General features: G+C 34.0%; 2 protein-coding genes and 2 long non-coding RNA genes across 36 annotated transcripts in view; 3 read left to right on the top strand and 1 right to left on the bottom strand.

Annotated features, from left to right (window-relative positions):
* LOC126927031 (G-patch domain and KOW motifs-containing protein-like) overlaps positions 1-21,703 on the bottom strand; it is a 730,127-nt gene that overhangs the window by 271,445 nt on the left and 436,979 nt on the right. For 3 of the 32 annotated variants that reach the window (XM_050743327.1, XM_050743325.1, XM_050743324.1), the window contains exon 2: positions 10,907-11,264. The exons of 13 other annotated variants lie outside the window; for them this stretch is intronic. In XM_050743327.1, the coding sequence (XP_050599284.1) occupies positions 10,907-11,264 (358 nt within the window). Of the gene's footprint in view, positions 1-10,389; positions 10,610-10,723; positions 10,828-10,906; positions 11,265-11,374; positions 11,769-21,703 lie in introns of those variants that run through there. 16 more of the 32 variants (XM_050743319.1, XM_050743318.1, XM_050743317.1 and 13 more) reach the window with 13 other exon arrangements.
* The window catches only part of LOC126927059 (uncharacterized), a 133,340-nt gene continuing 123,490 nt past the window's right edge, over positions 11,854-21,703 (top strand). The window contains exon 1 of the mRNA XM_050743433.1: positions 11,854-12,078. Coding sequence (XP_050599390.1) covers positions 12,005-12,078 — 74 coding nt within the window. The 5' untranslated portion in view covers positions 11,854-12,004. The remainder of the gene's footprint in view (positions 12,079-21,703) is intronic.
* Positions 12,453-13,195, top strand: LOC126927090 (uncharacterized). Of its 2 annotated transcripts, XR_007715146.1 has the most exons (3): positions 12,453-12,545; positions 12,644-12,816; positions 13,130-13,195. It is a non-coding gene; the product is annotated as an uncharacterized LOC126927090 (long non-coding RNA). The 2 variants fall into 2 exon arrangements; XR_007715145.1 differs by lacking the exon at positions 12,453-12,545 and having other exon boundaries at positions 12,579-12,816.
* Positions 13,402-14,212, top strand: LOC126927068 (uncharacterized). The gene is made up of 2 exons (XR_007715121.1): positions 13,402-13,750; positions 13,867-14,212. It is a non-coding gene; the product is annotated as an uncharacterized LOC126927068 (long non-coding RNA).

Below are 21,703 nucleotides of genomic sequence, written 5' to 3' on the forward strand. Positions count from 1 at the left end.
CAACGATAAGAATCAACAGAACCAATTAAGACCAGGCGAAACTCTCATAAGACAACAATATCAGAGGGATCAAATCAGCGATTTTAATCTATGTTACAAATTATAGTTATCAAGAAAAATTGCTCTTTTCACGAAAATTATGCTGATGACACACTCACAATGCATTTTATATTTGGTAGTCGGATGTGCTCGTGGTCATCAGGAGTATAAAGTCGACGTTTTTAGAAAATGACAGCGCTGTCGGGTTTTAAAAGCTTTTATTTTTTTATTCATCATTACGAAGATTGTGATGGAAGAACGTAATGGGGTAAAATCTGACGATTCCTTAATGAAGAATGCTTAAAGAGATTCTATAGAAAACGGTGATCGTTTCGTTGGGTAGTTCATTCGAATTTTGATCAGGATTATTGAGATAGAAGGGTCGAGAGCTTGGTGGAATATCAACTTTGACGCTTCAACGCTTCATCTCTTTTCAAGCTCACCAGTCACGAATCATGGTTCACTGAATATATCTTTTTGGAAAATCTTTTTTGGATTTTCGTACGAGAAACATGGTATGTTTGACAAGGGATTTTCTTTTGAGGTAATTTAGAGTGACAAAAAGGTCTTTCTGTTAGGTAGCTTGTCGATAAAAATGTTTTATTAATAACGTAAATGGAACGAATAGTTACGAATTTAAATAGAATATGACCAAATGGAATATATATCTTCTCTTCGACTTTCATAAGCTGAAAGCCCCGTATCTAAATTTTATCTTAATTATTTGAAGCAAAAAGTATGTTTTCTGAAACTTTCGTTTCTCGTGATGAGTACATTATGATGCAATAAAAAATTTTGTCTGAAAATTATACTCAAGATCAATTTCATGATCCGTTTTCTCTATCAGATCTCCATCTTCCACAGCTATAACAAATAATTTTTTGACACTCTATACATTTAACATCGATTATAATTCTGATAATTGAAACACCGAACATCAATGTGTTTATTCACTACGCCAACACAGATAACAATTAACATTGATATATAATATATATTTGACGATATATATCTGAAAGAATAGAAATTTCATTTAATCGACTATATGACCATACTCGGTTAAGTACCAACAACGACTATCTATCAACCTTATCTTACTTCCTCAAAGATATAGAAAGACTTTAAAAATTTCAGCCATGTGATTTGGTCCTTTAAAATTTAGAAGTAATATAACGATAAAATACCATCAAAACCTTTAAATTTCCAATATTCAAGAGAAACTTGAAATCTCGTTTATTTACTCAGCAACAAAATCTTATTTACCTTCAGAGAACCTATACAATTTTTGCACAGCTCAATATCTCTCCTTTAAACAAAACATCAAAGTATGTTGTTCCTAACTTCAAAGGGCTCAACTCAATTTTTTGATCAATTTCTCTCGTCCTATACGCTCGTTTCAAAGCTTATAATACCATCTACACCTTTGCCTTGTGTTCCATCCATGGTTCCTATGCATGCAATTTTATTATTATTGTTCCAAAGGATCTTCGCATTTCTGTTTCGCTCGTGATAGGTATTCACATCTGTTTTACCGTGCTGTTTCATCTTCTGAGAACGATATGGTCGGAAATGATATGATGTTGAATACGCACAGGTCGTTAAACGAGAATTAATTCAAGATAGATTCAAACGGAGTTAATTAAGTGATCCCAATTCCACAGCCTTGGGGGCTGAACGCGTTTTCCTTCCGAACGGTTCGTTCGTGTCGAGTGATGCAAATTTCAGCAAGTGTTTCACCTACGTGTTTACTATTAAATTTATTTCTTATCTATCTATATCTTATCTTATGAGAGTTTCGCCTGGTCTTAATTGGTTCTGTTGATTCTTATCGTTGTGAAAAGTCGATTCGCTATATATCTTTTGTATAGAGAACTATTATGTGATGTAAGAGTGTAATGTTGTAATATTTGCGATCCTTACTGTATTAATTTTGTCAGTGAGCCGTTCTTTGGTTCGTTGAGCAGTTCATGTTCCCTACTTGTTTCCCTTGGTACTTTCATAATTTTCGTAATTACAATAAAAGATTTAATTTGTAATAAGTTAAAGATTTGATCCCTTGCTTTATGATGTACCAGAACCTTTGAACTAACAACTTTGAAGTGACAACTGAACGAGAACTGACAAGCTTTCATTTCAATCTATATTTAAGATATTTAATATTTAATCGGTTTTCGTGACACCGAATAAATAATAAATAATAAATTTGAAGGGAAAAAGACAAGAGATTAAGAAAAAATTCTGAAAGAGACACAAATCAGTAGTATTATTTTATATTACTTTGCGAATTACTTTTCAAGCAGAAAAATAGTTTGACGGTCACTTGTAGTTCTTTCCTTGCCATTTCATTTATTAAATTCGTTTAATTTCGTAAACACAATAGCCACTCGTGGCGAGTTTGGAGTTTAAAATAGAATTTTGTCATACAGGCTGATTGTTAATTGATAGTACAAGCGGAAAATTGATGATTCTACTCGAAAAAAGAAGTCGAAAATATAGAATAAAAGAAATTAAAATATTACAATTGCCGTCACTAAGCTCAGCGTCCACAATACACTATGTTTTTCAAGTTTAGGTGAACCATCGACGATAACCACATCAGATCCGGACCAATACTCAGTGCCAACCTCATCCAGGCATTCGAACTCGCAACATCGGCGTCCAACGCGGAATCTCTTGCACTTGTGTAATAAAAAGAAATCGATTAATTGTACGGATCAAGCGTCACTAGACTACTCGAAAATCCAGGTCATTCAAAGAATGAAAGAAGAAAGAATTGCTCCAATTCCACCATTGCTTTTGCAAAACTAGTATTTGTGAACCGTTGGTCAAATATATTATAACACTAAACGTACATTTCGGGAACAATAATTTGTGCTATGAAACAGAATACGATAAAGTTCAAAGGTTACATCGATTTTCAAAATTTTATAAATTCAGTTGTATGACAGTATCAGTCAGCTCTTTTTCTGTCCCCAAGCGCCAAAATTCATTCCGACTACCATTTTACGTATTTTACAGAAGTAAGCCTTCATTCATCTCCCATTCCATCCACCAACATGCTCTCGACGTATTATCTTCTAAGTAAAATATTGATGTTGAGTCAGACATCCAACTGAATAATCTTTTCGGTGTTACTATAAGGCATTTAAAACCAGGGCTTGTGCTTATACGTTAGATGTAATACTTGGCATGAAACCTGCTTATATTAATATTAAATTTATGCATAGTAGGATGTTGGACCATTGTCAAAATGAAATTACTTAGCATCTTATATAGCCTGGCAAGGCTCGAACGTTTTATCTTCCTGTAGATTTTCTTTGCTTTTAGACTTTCCTTCCATTTCTTTGAATTGGTATCTTCTGTACACTATTTATAAAGGAAGAATAAATTACATGTTACATCCAAGTTACCAATCCAAATAATTTTAAGTAAGAAAAGAGATCTAATGCAACAGTTTCAACTTAAGTATAGATCCGACGATTATTTACGAACGAATAGTATAAATCTTTTAGCAATATGAAATTCGCAATATTTATTCAAATATTTATATTTATAGTACGCCATTAGCAAAGAAGACATGTTTTCGTGCGTTAAATTTAAAGGTTTTGATGGTATTTTATCATTATATTACTTCTAAATTTTAAAGGACCAAATCACATGGCTGAAATTTTTAAAGTCTTTCTATATCTTTGAGGAAGTAAGATAAGGTTGATAGATAGTCGTTGTTGGTACTTAACCGAGTATGGTCATATAGTCGATTAAATGAAATTTCTATTCTTTCAGATATATATCGTCAAATATATATTATATATCAATGTTAATTGTTATCTGTGTTGGCGTAGTGAAAAAACACATTGATGTTCGGTGTTTCAATTATCAGAATTATAATCGATGTTAAATGTATAGAGTGTCAAAAAATTATTTGTTATAGCTGTGGAAGATGGAGATCTGTTAGAGAAAATGGATCATGAAATTGATCTTGAGTATAATTTTCAGACAAAATTTTTTATTGCATCATAAAGTACTCATCACGAGAAACGAAAGTTTCAGAAAACCCCTGGATCGTAAATGATTCGTTCTTTTGAAAAAAGCTGTTTAAAATTTCTTATACTAATCCCTATACTAATTGTGTATACTAACTGTATTTAGTATATTATGTTATAAATAATGGTTAATATAAGTATCAAAATAAATAGACAACAATTAATTAGATAACATCGTAATAACATAATATAATATAATGGGCGTAATCATATACAGTAAAACTTAGAAAATATGCTCTGGATGAATTCGGTGAAAATTATTCTTTGTTCCGTGGTATATATAGGCAAAAACGAATGGTAGACCGCAGCATAATAGTTTCCAACAACATTCTCAATATTAAGGATATCAACATCTTAGATTTAATCAAAGCCGCTGGAATACGCCAGATATTTCATATCTGACTTAAACATGTACAGTGACGAGCGAAAAAAGTAAACACATAAATGTAAAAGACTAATTTCTCAAGTGATCGGTAAAGATTAGGTAACAGTAACTACAAGTTATTATTAACGAAATGTAATAGTTAACTTTCATTAACATTAATAATGTACAAATCATTTTACAAAAATGGATATCTCAAACCATGTTTACAGTTTTGCACATTAATTATACTCGTCGAATCAAGGTTTCAACATAGATATTTCGTCCACTAGTACTACTTCACGTTTATTATATCCAATAGAATTAACTACTATTTAGGTAAATTATTTTGTGGAATGGTCAAATAATGCTCTTTTCTCATTATACCTTCGACATTCGCTTTTTACATAAAATCAACGGGCTGTGTTTACACTTTTGCTTGTCACGGCGTATCAAGGAAGATTGAAATATAAAGTAATTCGCACAAAAAAGTAGATATTAGTATTGATGTTATTGTATTCCATATTTGACCTTAAAATATGAATAAAATCAGTCTAAGTATTAATGAAATTTCAAACATTTTTTCTAAAACAACGGAACTTTCCTTTCTAATGAGCACTATATGATGCAATAGAAAAACAATTTGACACTGAAAATTGTGGTCAAGATCAATTTTGCGCTACACTTATTTAACCAATTTTCATCAAATCGAAGGTGTAGAATGGCTTGAAAAAAATACCGCGATAAATACTTTTTTGACACTTTGTACAAAGTTGTATATCAATGTGTATATCGATACACATACTCTGTATGTGCATATCCGTGGTATATATATCCGTTTTTCGAAGCAAAATGTCATCTACCTGATCAAAAGAGCAAAGCAAAAACACTACATAGAGGGTTTGTTACTGTTAACACTCTCTATTTCCGTGCGTAAAGTATCCAACCAGATATCCAGGAACAGCTTTCAGGGAACGAGATTGAATATTTGATCGAATATATTTAATATGGCAATGTTACGTATAACAATATACGTATGGAATTTTAAAAGTCACGAGGGTTGCAGCGGACTCAATTTTAATGTACATTAAACATTTTGCTCATTGATGACCTTACCTTAATTTTTTTCTCCTTCCTCGCTTTCTTCTCCTATGCGAGTGACACAGCAAGATTGATAGTAACAAGCGATTTCATTAAAACACAATCTCCTTTTCCATTTGATGAACACGATACGAGACGAGGGAATGATTTAGGAACACGACTTTCGAGCGGTTTCAACAACTATTACGTTTCATTTATAGCAACGAACACTGTCAAAGACGTAATCAATAAGATTCGCGTAGGTGCCGTAGATGACGTAGATGAAAAAACGTAGATCAAACGTAAATGACGAAATCATACATTAATTTATTTTAACGCGTTAAAATTACGCTAATGACAGTTGCTCCATTCAATTTGTTCACATATTTGAGCCCTATATGGAACAAAGTGAACGGAGCATCTGCAAGCGTGTTAACCGGACAACGACGAATTTTCACATCTACTCCTCGAAGCTTCACATATATCAATGACCACTGCCGTAGTCATGGACAAACGTAGATGACGAAGTTATGTATTGATTCACTTTAACACGTTAAGATTACGCTAGTGACACTTGCGCAGTACTATTTGTTCATATATTTAAGCCCTATATGCAACAAAGTGAACGTAGCATCAGCAAGCGTGTTAATTGGACAACCACGAATTTTCACATATATTGCACGAAGATTCGTATATAACAATGATCACTGCCATAATCATGGTCAAACGTAGATGACGAGATTATGCATTAATTCACTTTAAAAATTACGCTAGTGACAGTTGCGCCGTTCTATTTGTTCATATATTTAAGCCCTATATGCAACAAAGTGAACGTAGCATCTGCAAGCGTGTTAATTGGACAACCACGAATTTTCACATATATTGCACGAAGATTCGTATATAACAATGATCACTGCCATAATCATGGTCAAACGTAGATGACGAGATTATGCATTAATTCACTTTAAAAATTACGCTAGTGACAGTTGCGCCGTTCTATTTGTTCATATATTTAAGCCCTATATGCAACAAAGTGAACGTAGCATCTGCAAGCGTGTTAGTTGGACAACGACGAATTTCGTTTCGCAAACACGGACACGTGAAACATTTTGAAGTTACGTGGACGCGAGAGTAATTCGTTCCCTTAAATTGCTCAATTTCCATTTCTTTCGCCATGTATATTCGAGTATTGCATTTGAATGGCAGAGCAGTGGGAAGTAACGGCGCACGTCGTTGATATATCGACAGGAACATGAATTCTTTTTTCATAGGATGAATACTTTTTTCATCGAATTATTAAACCGAATCAAGTTTTCAAATCCAATCATTTAATTTCATCGTTTTACATCGAACGTTTCAATCTTTTTTCTTTTAAATACTTTACCTATATTTCATCTCGTTGAATATTCCATATTTTTAATGCTACTACCACTTATTGGTAATTTCAAATATGTAATTATCGTTCTGAAGTTAGAAATTCGAAATAACATTCGTCAGTATATGATTCTACGTTTTATATAGAGTAATAAAAATGATACAATGAGTTTCGGTAAATAACCAATAAAAATTTTTGTTCCTTTTTCTTTTTCTATTTTTTTTGGTTTTATGTATCCAAGGTCGAGAATAAACTATGTGCACGTTTCCTCTCGTTTCTTGTATTTTTATGAGGAATTCAGTCTTTTTACGCCACAAGAGTCTCAACGTTTTCGTTTTCACGCCTACGTTACGCTCGTTAAACACGTTCCAACAAGACCATGAATAAGGATAACAGCTTTAATGTTTTCACATGTGTTTATTTATTATTTTAGACCTTAAATATTTTATTTATAAAATCTTTATTTAAACAAGTTACCATTGTCGCTACAATAAATCAATGAATGAAATCAGTTTAAATTTAAAATATCATTTCATAATTTCTCGTCACTTGTATCTAAAAACAACAAAAAAAACGGTGTATCCACATCGGATAAATTAATACGCCCCGACGCAAAATAAAACCAAGACGCACAGCTCTGTGGAATGCCAACAGTCTAGCGCAACGCAAACTTGAACTAGAACTCTTCCTAAAACACCAGCAAATCGACATAAGGCTCATAACTGAAACCCACTTCACCGACAAAAACTACCTGAACATAAACGGATACAAGTTCTACCATACCCAACACCCCAGCGGAAAGGCCCACGGCGGCACCGGAATCATAATCAAATCAAACATTAAGCACTACGAACTTCCACCATTCCAGAAAGACTACCTCCAAGCAACAAACGTAGCAATAGAAGACTGTCATGGTACAATCACCACTTCAGCTGTATACTGCCCTCCCAGACACTCCATCGCCAAAGAAGACTTTGACGACTTCCTGAACACCCTGGGCAATAGATTCATAGCTGGAGGAGACTACAACGCCAAACACACCCAATGGGGCAGCAGACTGGTTACAGTAGGAGGCAAAAACCTCCTCAACAGCATAATAACCAACAACCTCAACTACCTTACCACATACGAACCCACACACTGGCCCACCGACACAAACAAAATACCCGATCTCCTTGATTTCCTCACTAAAAAAAAATATCTCGTCAAGACACGTCCAAATCAATTCCTCGGCTGATCTCTCCTCTAATCATTCCCCCGTGATAGTAACAGTCAGTTCAACTATCATCGAGAATACACGTAATGGCTCCATACATAACCAACACACCAACTGGCAGCTCTTTAGAGAAGTCTTTACACACACAACTTCAGCCTCAACTTCACTAAAAACCAATGAAGAAATCGAAGCAGCCACGGAATACCTAAACACGAGCATAATAAACGCTATCCGCTTCTCCACACCGGCAAAAACGTCCATCAGCAATCACGAATACCCCCAGTACATATTTAAAAAAATAGCAGAAAAATGTAGACTAAGAAGGATATGGCAGACCCATAGAACACCGGAGGACAAACGCAAACTAAACAACGCAACTACAAAACTATCCAAAACTATAAAAAAAACTACAATAATGACCGTTTTCACAAATATCTCGCCAGCTTGTCCCCCACAGCCGACTCCAACTACTCACTATGGAAGGCCTCCAGGAAACTCACGCGCCTCCCACAAATAATACCTCCAAGCCGCCGTCCGCAGAGTGGATGGGCGCGTAGCCCTATAGAAAAAGCCAACCTATTTGCCAAACACTTGACTGAAGTATTCCAACTACATTCCTCCATAGCTGCAGCGGACGTTACCGAATATCTGCACACTCCCTTCCAAATGTCCCCTCCTATTGAACCCTTCACTTCTTCAGAGATCATAGAAGCAATCAGTCGCCTAAACCCCAAGAAAGCAGCAGGTCACGACCTAATAGGAAATAAAACAATCAAGGAACTTCCGATAAAAGGGATTGCACTCATCGCATCAATCTTTAACGCTATCCTCCGCCTTCAACACTTTCCCAAGGCTTGGAAAATCTCACTGATCACCCTCATCCCTAAACCCGGTAAACCAATATATGAAACCAGCTCCTATCGCCCAATCAGTCTTTTACCTACCCTGTCTAAACTATTCGAGAGGATGCTCACGAATCGTCTCCTTCCACTCCTAGAAGAATTGAAAACACTCCCAGACCACCAATTCGGCTTCCGAAAACAACACTCAACAGTAGAGCAAATCCACCGCATAACCCACATGATCAGCCAAACCCTTGAAAAGAAAAAATACTGCTCAGCGGTATTCCTAGACATCCAACAGGCATTCGACAAAGTATGGCATAAAGGGCTACTCTACAAGCTCAAAAAGATCCAACCCCATCCATACTACTCCATCTTAAAATCCTACCTAACCAACAGACAATTCATAGTTAAATGTCTAGGCGCCACTTCCGCAACATTCCCAATAGAATCCGGCATACCCCAAGGTAGTGTCCTCGGACCCCTACTGTTCTCCATCTACACTGCCGACTTACCTATATCAAACGAGGTAACAATAGCAACATTTGCCGACGACACAGCACTATTAGCTACCCACGCAGACCCGGCAATTGCCTCATCCACTCTCCAGCGAAGTATCGACACCATGGAAAAGTGGTTCCAAAAATGGGGTTTCAAAATAAACGAAAAAAAATCCTCTCATGTAACCTTCACGCTCCGAAAACAAACCTGCCCCCAGGTCACCATTAACAACACAATAATCCCAAGCAAGGACTCCGTAAGATACCTGGTCATGACCCTGGACAGGAGGCTAACTTGGAAAAAACATATCTCAGAAAAAACTAAGCAACTAAAGGAAAAATTAAGAAAATTCTATTGGTTCACGGGCCGACGCTCCAAACTAAACATACAGAACAAAATAATCCTCTACAAGGCCGCAATAAAACCTGTCTGGACCTACGGAATCCAACTATGGGGAACAGCAAGTAATTCCAACATTGAAATACTCCAACGCTTCCAATCGAAAACGCTAAGATCCCTATCAAATGCACCCTGGTATGTTACCAACGAAACAATCCACCGTGACCTCAAGATACCTACAGTCAAAGATGAAATACACAAGTCCAGAAGCAGATATAACACAAGAGTCAACAACCACCACAACCCACTAGTCACCCAACTACTGGACACGACGGACCGATCTACAGTTATCATATTTTATATAAAATTAGAAGGGACCTTTAAAAAATTGCATGCAACAACACACTTACAGGAACTCTTGAATTAGTTTTTCTACATGCCTGATTATGTCTTTATATGTATATGTCAATTCAAATTTATTTTCTTAAATGTCCCTTAATGAAAAACTAACACTTCATATTAACTTTGAACTTTTGAGTTCTCAGAATATTCTGATTTAGTCACTGGCTGTACCATAAATTCATTTACAGATATTATATTTCCACCAAGAGCTAGTTTTATTATGAGCCTTCCTGCATCATCATCGAATCCTTCTATTTGACCATAATTATTACTTTGTTTTCCAGCTATAATTTTCACAAATGTTCCTTTCTCGATTTTAACTTCTTCTTCTTCTTTTTTGGAATCTGTATATTTGGTATCTGTAGTTTCATACCTTTTGGTCGTAATTCTGGTATGACAGCTGCTACTAATCTGTAATAGTTAGAATAAACGATTGTGAAATAAAAAATGATGTTCTCTGTTTACTTTCCAATAAGTGATGTATTAAACACATATAATTAATTTAATCTAGAGTAAAATTCATACTTTTCATTTCAACCAATTCCCTTTCCTGGTTGCCATCCCATTCCCCTTAACATTGCTACACCAAAAGCATCAATAGGAATTTTTTCATAATCTTCTAACGTAGACTGAAAAATACAAAACGATATTTATAATATGCAAATGTAATACATCTGTGCATTGCACATCAATATGTTGATAACGTACCTGTTCTTTGCCTCTTAATGATTCATCTTCTACTAAAGGTAAAGTTAAATCATTTGTTTTAGTTTCATATTTATTCTTTGACTTAAGTTCCTCAATGATTTCTTTCGTCGCTTGCTCTTCTAATGTAACAACTTTATTTTCACTATCTTCAACTGGCTCTTTCTTTATTGATATTATTGGCGATGTTTTTCCATTAGATAGCTTTGATTTTGCCTCGTTAACACTAGCGTCTCCTACCTTTTCCTTATCTGCCTTCGGAAGGAAAATGTCTGCATCTATTTTATTAAGAATTCTATCATGCCAGGTTTTTGAACCTAGTAATGGAATAATTAGAGGTTCATCTTTTTTTTCTTCCTCACTGAAATAAAAAAATTGTTTTCAAATATATATATTCCGCTATTGGTGATTTTTATAGGTTAGGTTGAGGTTATATGTTTCTTGATTATAAATTTTACTTTTTGAACTCACCCTATTACTTTAATACCTTTCTCATCAAGGCATTCAATGCAATCAACTTTCTTTTTTTCTTGTGGAATAGCATTTTTTAACACAGGTTTCTTAATAGATTTCGCAAAACCGAAGGAAATCTTCTTTCCTTCTTCTGCCATTTATTTGTTATTTTAACACTGACTTATAGATCAATACACATGTATATACTAGACATAAAGATTGATGTCACTTGAATCTATGTACATGAATCTAATATCTTATTATACTTTATTAATCTACTCAAAATTACTTGCACATTACTAAAATTTCATTCCGACAATGTATCAAGCGCCTGAATAAGTGACATTAAAGTAAACATATATCAAAGAGGAAACAAGAAGAACTGACGCCTATGGTTTTCTATGTTACAAAGCTAGTGCTGCACCATACGGCCAAATGCCGAAGGTGGCTTATGCTAGTATATACCTGCCTATACGTTTCAATGAGAAAATCGATATTATGTGTTCATGTGAAAATTCACATTTCCCTAGGAGCTGTATTTTGATAGATTTAAGCTTCTAATGGAGCATTTTAAACGTATAGAGTATACTATGAAGTAGATAGTAGTGCGGATCATTTTATATTCATAGAAAATTTGAATGTATAGAAATGTACAAAATGCTCATGATATGCAAAAATATGCAAAATATTCAAAGTAAACCAATCATCAAAAAGTTTAGAAGGTGAAACAAATTTCTTTAATAACACCTAGATTAATTTTTATTTGTTAACAATCCCATATATAACCATAGCTTTTTCCCGGCGCATATACGCGCCCTTACATGCGTCAATAAGATAAGAGGAAATAAAAGACAGATTATCGATAAAATACACTAACACATATGTAATACGTGGATATATTACCACTCAGATTACACATATTATATATTATAAGGGAATATGTATACCACGTATATATGTAGAACGAATATTTCAAACTTGTTTATAGCCCGTGCGCACACATAAATGCACGCACACGAACAATTTTTCGAACGATAATTATATTAATAATTTATAACCATTTATATTTTTATATTTTTATATTTTTATATTTTTATATTTTTATATGATAAGCATTTATATTTTTTAAAATATGTTCTTATGGCATACATATTTATTCCACGCTTCATATCTATCCACATCCGTAACTGTAGGTGACATTGTTTTTTAACAATTTTGCTATTATTTCATAATTCTTTAATTCATATTTCAAAGTCGTAACAGATGTTTCTTTTTTTTTTTTTCAAGTTTTTCCCATATTGGACTTATTTCTAGCAGCCATGCTTGCTTACAAAGCAATTTTATATCCACGCAAGAATATTTTTCAGTAGATTTTATTATGTGCTTTACAATATCCATATTCTCTAATAACTGGTTGCTAAGGTATAATTTGAACATACCAAGTCGAGTAACTTCATTTGGTAATGATACGTATATTTTCTTTTCAAGGAATCTGCGTAAAGCTGCATCAATGTCCCTAATAATATATTTACAATAAATATTATTGTTCTGTTATATTAATAATAACAAAGGAATATTCCGCACAACACAATAATTAAGATTAAGATAATGAATAATTATGATATTAAGATATTTTCTACTTAGAAAACATTGAAATAGCGTGATATACATAGCAAGGGCAATTAGTTACAGCCAAAAGAACTACATTAGAATTTTCGTTAGATACTAATCCATCCAATCTAGAAAGAAGTTCTGATCTGAATCTCTTTGCAGGTTCAGACAATGTACAGTTTACTCCTTTATTTGTGCCTATCCAGTCAATCTCATCGATAAAAATAATTGTAGGCGAAAAATTATAGGCAAGTTCAAATAAAACCTGTTCAGTTTAACAAATGTATTTATTATTTATTAAATATTATATTCAAAATTCCTTAAATTCATTGTTTCATCACGAACGTAATATCATTTCGTTTTCCAAACAACTATTCTAGTTATATATGATTATTATTATATACGATATATTCCAGAATCTCTTCTTCATAGACAAAGGAAATCAACTTACACGGATATACTTCTCGGAATCACCTCTCCATTTGCTCACCAATGAGCTGGCCGTTATGTTAAAAAAGGTGCATTGGCATTCTGTTGCGACTGCCTTCGCCAACATCGTCTTCCCTATTTCGTAATTGCTTGTATAGCAGAATAACTTTCCAGGGAGAAAATGGGCCTTTAAAAAAGATAAGGTACTTGAGGAGATACACAATGGCCTCCTTAATAGCAGATTTACATTCCTCTAGGCCTACGATGTTGTCCCAATATACATTTAATTTTGTCAGTATGATTTCCTGCGACAATACAAAGATGAAATGGCGCATAATCTCCGTATTAATTTCCGTAAATGTTATGTAATTCGTTATTTAAAGCTTTACTGAAATCAATATTTACAATACGTATATTAATCGAAAATAACTTACGCATGAAATGTCTTCAATAATCTTCCATAATTCCAGATTGTCTATATAAAGCTTCTGAGCCTATTTTGATATCTTTGATTGCGTGGATTGTTCCATTAAGATGTTAAATAGCTCTCCTCTTCTGATGAAGATTCATCGCTTTCATTGGCGAAAATTGATGTCACTGTCATTGCGAGATTAATATCATCCGTAGCATCACCCCTCATCTTCTGTTGTGCATTCCTCCCTTTCACAGACCCAGATACAGACTCACTTCTCGTTTGTTTGCTAACAGATTTGACACGTTTTACTACTTCTTCAAAGATTGAATGATATTGTAATCGATACGTTGAATACGTTGAGAACGTTGAATAATGTTAAATAATTTAAATTCTTACACTTTGTTCGCATTTGTCATTTCCCTCGTCTTTATTTCCTTTTCAGTTATTTTCTTGCACAATATAGGATATTTTTGGAATTTCATCTTGTAATAATTTTCATATTCTGAAAGAATAATTTCAAAATCGACGTTGTCGCAGACTCGATATTTCCGAGGTAGACGAGCTTCCCGGATTAATACATCGCTAATGTCTACATATCTAAAAAATATAATTTTTAATTCATTGAACAAATTTTATGCTATGAGTACACACTATACGATAATCATCAATTAACTATTTTATTTCTAGGTAAGACAGACAAAAAGAATGTACTGTCTATTTATTATTATATAAATCCTCGGCGATAATTTTTTGCCTTCTGCTTTTTAATTTCTAATTTTTAAAGTTTGAATTTATATATATTTGCATTTATAACTAGTTAATCTACGTTATCGATTGAGTTATTCTATAACTACTGAGTTACCGATGTCGATTTTCAAATTTTGGTTCCTTCCCCTCTTTCCGCACTAATTTCTATTTCGATTGGTCACCGATACTATTCGAAAAAATTGCAACTAAGAAGATATCTAAATATATACACATAATATAAATATATAAACATAATTTTGTTATCTACTATCTTGATACGTGCAAAGATAAATCTTAATGATATATAATACAGCGTAAATGGTTATAAATAATTAATTATTGACAATAATTATAAGAATTATCGAAAGAAAAAATCATAGATACTATGTGCGAGTGTAAAATATCGCAAAAAATGAACAACAATTGTGAAAAACGCAATATGGCAAATCAATGACAAAACACACTCATGACTGTCATGGAAGTTCCAAAGTCTAAAATCTAGAATATTCCTTACCTCTTTTCGCAAATTATGAGATATCTTATTTGTGGTACCTTGCAGCGATAAATCACCGTTTATTGTAATAGTTTTAAATGTGATAATGATATCCTTGTATTGACTATCGTTTCTCGATAGTTACGAGAATTTTCGTTTATTACTTTGAGACAATCCGTCACTTCCTTTCTCTTATAAAGTTTCCCTTCAACTCCGTTGAAAACTGAGCATCAAACAGGAGACGAACGATTTGTTGTCATGGCAATGTTAGTTCACACGTAAGCGGGGTGCGAATATAATGATGGAATAGTCGAATCCTGTCTACTGTATAGTAAGATGGATGCGACATGGAAATAGAAAGAGAAGGCTGTATATAAGCATTTTCTGTCCTTGTTTAATCAGGCATGCACACTAGTGGACACTGACGGCGCTTGTTTACCGTTGTTACACATTTCCGGTACAAGTACGCGGGCATTAGAGAAGGACGGAACGGTCTCTCTCTTTACCCCTATATCGCGTTTTTAGTTCGCTCACGCGCTCTGTACTTATATCTATTACATTTCCACCATAAGCAGCGGCCGTGCAGTGACTTACAAAAGTTTCGAACTCGCGGACGTTTAATCACGTTCCCTACTCCGAAGGGGTAAGTACAAAGTTGCTCGTCTCAGTACTCTTGTTAGAAGTTTTATCATCTTTTTCATTTCGTGGCTACAAGTTTTTCCAGGAAATTCTTATCGTTTTACAAGGGCTGTGGGACACAATGACGTCAGCTATCGATCATATACGCGAATTTGTTGTAAATTAATTAGGAGAATATCTGGAGTTGTTTATCGTTGCCAGCTGTAAAATATTAGAATTTTTCATTCATAATTGTCATATTTTCGACTCTTCCGTTGCCAAGACCATCTTGAAAGATTTTTGGTATGTTCCATCACCCTTGTTAAAAGTGTGCCCATTGGTTAGCTATATTGATTTTAAAAACCAATACGTATATCAAGTTTATTATCTAACAGAAACAAAGAAATTCGTTTTATTAACGAATTTTCGATGTTTCTTCTCAATTTCCTTTAGCATCGAACGAAGAACATTATTTGATCAAACGTTTCATCGTTCAGATTATATTTCGTTTAAAAAGATTGAAATTGATATCGAGATAAAATCAAAAAGTATCCGTTGTTCTCGAACATTCTAGTATTCCTTCGCCGCCCGGGAGAAAGACAGGTATGAAGAAAGAGGATATTTTTTTTTATTAACTTTTTAATATTGATATTTCGACAAATATTGACGTGTGCAGCGAGAAAATCGAGTGAAATTTTCAATAATATCGTTTTAATAATTTGTGAAACGAATTAGTTTGGTTTTTTCCATTTTTATTAGTTTCCGTCAGTGCTGATTGACGCGCCACTCCAGTTTCCATTTCCGTTTCTCGAAATTTCCTACGTCCTTGGTCTTTGGGACTCTTTGCCCAGGTAACTGCATTGCTTCTGGGTACGTCTCACCGTTCGGGTCTCTCGAGCTTTCGGTGTCAGTTGTTACCGTTGAAGGAAGAGAAGCTGGTGACGGATATTATCGGATAAATCGTTTATTCTGGAAAAGTTCGAGTAAGTTCGTTCTGTTTGAATAAATCAAGACATAGATCAATTTTTATCGTATCATCGTGATTCGCCATGTCGTACGTTTGGTTTCGGGATACCATATGTTTTTAATTTGGTACTTTTAATTTGACATTTTACGCCTATAATCGTGACAGGAAGATACTTTCAGTGAATTATAAATATTTTAAATTATAAATTATAAATATTTGTTATAAATTACAATCATACTACGGGGAAAAGTGAAACATATGTTTTCTTGTGGAACGATTCATGTGATAGTAAATTATTCGAAGCATAATAATGCTTAATTAAACATCTATACGGTAACATTTACGGACGAATATTGGGGTAATATTATCGCGTCGCTTTAATCTGGCATTTAATGCTTTGATTGCGGTCTTTGAAATGGCATCACAGATGCTGGTATAATATCACACGAAAAAGGAAGGACCACCAAGTGCACCAGTGCGTTGCAGCCATCGGGGGTGGCTTTGACGCCGGTGCCGAGGAGAGGCGCAGAACGTGTTCGATCGACCCGCGAACGCAGCCCGTGCTCATACTGCGACAGAGTTCGTTTCAGTTAGTCTCAGTCGCTGTTTGCCCGTCGACAGCGTATAGTCGCGCCGGCCAACGATTATTTTTTCTTTTTTTGTTTCTCGATAATTCTCTCGCAACGTTCTATACGTACACGTTCTATACGTACACCATCAGTTTATCGCGTGATCATTGTTCCCGCTTCCCCTACCTTTTGTCACGTCCTTCAAAGAAGATTTCCCTTCAGTTTTTTGTTGTTTGGGGAAAATTCATCGCTCGGACACATGGATTTATCGACACGACGGTTTATCGAGGCATCAGCGTGATGTACTTTTCAAGTTTCATATTTTCTCTATGATACTTTCTAAGGAGAATTTAGAATTCGAAAGATATCAATTTCCAGGAAATATAGGTCTTTATGAGACCATCGATAGGTTTGAATTTAATTAACTCTCTTATAATTGGTATTTCAATTTTTTAATTCCTTAAATTTAGCTTTCTTTATGCGGTTTCTTTAGCTTTCTTTAGACGATATAACGCGGGCATTTTATGATATATCCAATATATTCGTATATATTTTACTTTATACATTCGATAAATTTCCTTGGTTGGCCGGCCTGCAACCCACATACGGCACTTAATAAAAATTTGTTTCGTTAGAGGTCGGTGTTTGTTCATCTTCGTCATAAAAATGTCATGACGTCATATCATATCACAAGGGTTCTTCTGAAAGCTAGATATTCGATAACAAGATTAATGGTTTTCGGTAGCTTGCAATGTCAAGCTTTGAACTGGCGGGATCGCCTTGCTGTCAAATCGCCATTCAGCAGCGACCATATTCTTTAACTACGTTCAAGACGTATATCACGCTACAGGAACCATCAAAGGAGGATAATTGCAAGTTAGTTGCCCCTTAGAAACGAGACAGTTGGTTGTTACTTGTTATCCGTAGTTGGTAGTTGTTCTCCTTAGTCGCCACATATTATAAAGACGACATTCATAGTCACCAGTTGCCTTCGCTAATAGTTTCTTGTTGTCTGTAGTTAGTTCTCGTCATCGCTATGTATTCCATCAACCACGTAAAATTTAACATATAGGATTTTATTCTTTTTTATTCTTTCTGTAGGAAGATTCTTTAAGTAATATGAATTTAAGTAACTATTTTATGATACAATAAAGTGGAAAAACGATTATTTTACGTAACGTAATGTTTTAAAGAACATTGAATTTAAAGGATTCAGATAGATATCTTAAACGTAATTAAACCCTCCATATCGTAACAAATTAAAAGAAATTGCGCAAGAAAGTACAAATACATTTAATGCATAAAACATATATTTAAAATCCAAATGTAGGCGTTGACGCGTGCGTGCTACATGTTCGAAACGTTCGTTACATCCGCGATAAAATTTGTAACGACGAAGAAGCTTAACATATGGTGTGCTTCAAGACGACAGTAAAAAGTGTTGGCGGATTTTTCGAAATTTCTTCCATTCTTAATAAAAATATATTGTATAAATATAGTAAGATTTTTCAAATTTAAATAGTTATAATGATTTGAAAGTTTAGAATCGTACGGTTCTGTTTTATCCTTTGAATATACCTGTCATTTTCATATCTCCTTTTAACTAAACTAAATATTTGGAAATCCTATAATTTGTACACTTCTATTTGTGACTAAGATCGATGAAATTAACGCGTAACTATGCTTTCAATAATGGCTTCGATGTATTGCTCACCATTATGGCGGATTAACGTCTCTAAGTGATCGACCTTAATCACTAAATGGCAGCCGCGATTCAGTGGTAGAGCCTTACACATGACGGACATTGCAAGCGCTTGTAAGACGTCTATCGTGAAACGTTTCCAATAGCATCGATTACGACGACGGTGAAATCCGAATAGAAATATATATCGCGTATCGCTTCAGCCTGACATGTCTTAAAATAGAATCACAATTTTTCGTTCTTAAAAAAAAAAAAAAAAAAAAAAAGAAAAAAAAGTCTATAAAAATTATATGCAAATAAAATAGATAAATGGATAAATGGTTGTACAAATTTATAAAACAGATATTACAAATATACGTAAATAAATTATATATTTATAAATTGTTTGTTTAAATATCTGTTTGTTTAAATAAATAAAAGGGATATTTACGACTTACAATGAACGTAGTCCTGTTTTTAGTTTTAAACAAAGCAAAAACGGATAACAACTTTTTAAAATGTAAAACTCAACGCAACAGTGGTTTTTTTAATTAATCAATAACGTTCAAAGTTAATTAATTTAGAGTGGTTTGTACATTTTGTATGCTCGCCGTATTTTAACGTTTGATGTGTAACGTTTGATGTAGTACTTGATGCCCGAAAAATCGAAAAATAATTAAATTTGATCGTTTCGTCGAATTTACAAGTGTGTATATTCGTGTGAAATCCTATGTGCTTGTGTATGCTGATGTGAAAGGCGGTAATATATTTTTCTTTTTTCGATTATTGTTGTCAACTTTTGTGTGGAATAAATCAATTCCGTGAATAGAAGTGCAATCAATACAGCTTACTATGAAATGATAGCACAACAACAGTACATATCGCCATTGACGTCAGCTTCACAAAATTTCTCGAGTATCGAGGTCGTCCATTTGGGTTAAGAATTTATTTCCAAAATGCCACAAGCACGAATATCTTATGGAAATCCACTGTATTTCCACTGTAATTTTTAATAATCAGATTCCATATTGTATGCTACGATTCGAGGAAAATCCGCAGCTAATTATTATCTTTGCTGCCTTTAAATACCATAAATAGTCGTCCGTAAATTTTAAAAGATTTTCTGTGCCATACTTATATTGTGTATTTTAGTCTTAAGGTGCGGGTCGTGTTCAATTAATCGAAAGTGATGAAACTGTAATGGGTCACGATAGTCAAATATTAAAAATGGTCTCGTTGGCTACATTTAAAATCTTTACGAGATATATATGCATAGTACGTTGCTACTAGCAACGGGTAGCGATGAGCAATAGAGAACAGTACCTTCCTTATCTCGTCGTGATTATGTACATAACAGTAATGCAAAGTACTCGTACTGAATATCTTACAACATCTACATAGATTTTCAGATTTGTTTCGAATATTACCAGCATAACCATGATAGTAGAATTCTGTTACAGTATTAATTCTATAGTGCCGTTATGCATAATACAGCCCTAAAATGTTTCTACAAATATACGAATATTTTCGTCAGCTACTATATTCCAACCATGGCTTATTATGAAAGGAAATATATAACGAAATTACTTGTTTTACTTGTACTTGTTTTTTTTAGACTTACTTGTTATTTTTAGACTAAATTTAGTTTTTAGACTAAATTAATTACTTGTTTTTTTAGACTAAATTAGTTTAATTTGAATAATTTTAGTAATTGTGTAGGATCGAACAACAACTTATCCTTAGCTTCACTCGAGACTTGATTGCACGTAGCAACGTAATTGCGTTGGAACTGAGGGTAGAAAACAATGTCAACCGTTAGACGCGTCTGTCTGGCGAATGTGTAACGCGTGAATAATAGATGGCGGCAATCACGTGAACCCTACTTATAGCTGTTTCGGCTTATATCGTAGCATTCAACCTAGGGTAAAACGATAGGGATCATTAGAAGTTGAAAGGCCGGCTGATCAGCCTCATTTTGTTCCATTTTTTAATCAAGCGATGAATCGACAAATTGTACAGATTTCGATGGTTATCACAGTTCTCTGGGAATTTTGAAGCGCGGTTCGTCGAATTTAGTCGGATTGGCTACAGACTCTTTTACGAGCAGCTTGAAACTCGATCTAGTTTCGAGAAAATGAAAAATTCGTTTTATCTCTTTGCTTCCCTGTTCCTTCCTTCCTCTTTTTTTTGCTTTTTACATTGCGTTAAGACCGGCTAAATAATATTGATTGCCATGGACGTTGGCTGGTTCAAAATCACTGACATCGACGATAACAAAAGTAAGTTTGATGATCATTTATCTGAGCCGGTGTTATTCGACTTGAGCTCTGCACATTTGTTAATATTATTCAGTAGGGATGAGATACTACAAATTTTAAATAACTTCGATTAAAATTATATTATAAAAATTATATTACATTAACGTTTAGAAGTCAATAAAGTGGAAAGAATTACGCGAGATAATGTAAATATAAATTATATTACAAGGAAACAATACGGCTAGGTAATTTGAAACATTCTAGCTAAAATTGCATTCTTTCAAAGTTAGGACGTACAGTATTTACAAAGTAGATTAAGTATCAAATGGGGTACTTAAGAAAATTCATGTTATCATTCTTTAGTAAATATTTTCAGGTAATAGCCTTCTGCAAAAGCTGCTTTACGTTACGTTAACGTATTCATTATTAATATTAATCATATTGTTCTTATCTCCTAGGGGCATAACAATCCATTTTTATATTGTGTTAAAACTAAATTTCTATTAGATTGTTGCAAAATTTTCTTTCGTTTTATAAAGAAATGATAGATTTTTTGTTT

The sequence above is a fragment of the Bombus affinis genome, unplaced genomic scaffold, assembly GCF_024516045.1.
Source record: "Bombus affinis isolate iyBomAffi1 unplaced genomic scaffold, iyBomAffi1.2 ctg00000070.1, whole genome shotgun sequence".
Classification (NCBI taxonomy): Eukaryota; Metazoa; Arthropoda; class Insecta; order Hymenoptera; family Apidae; genus Bombus; species Bombus affinis.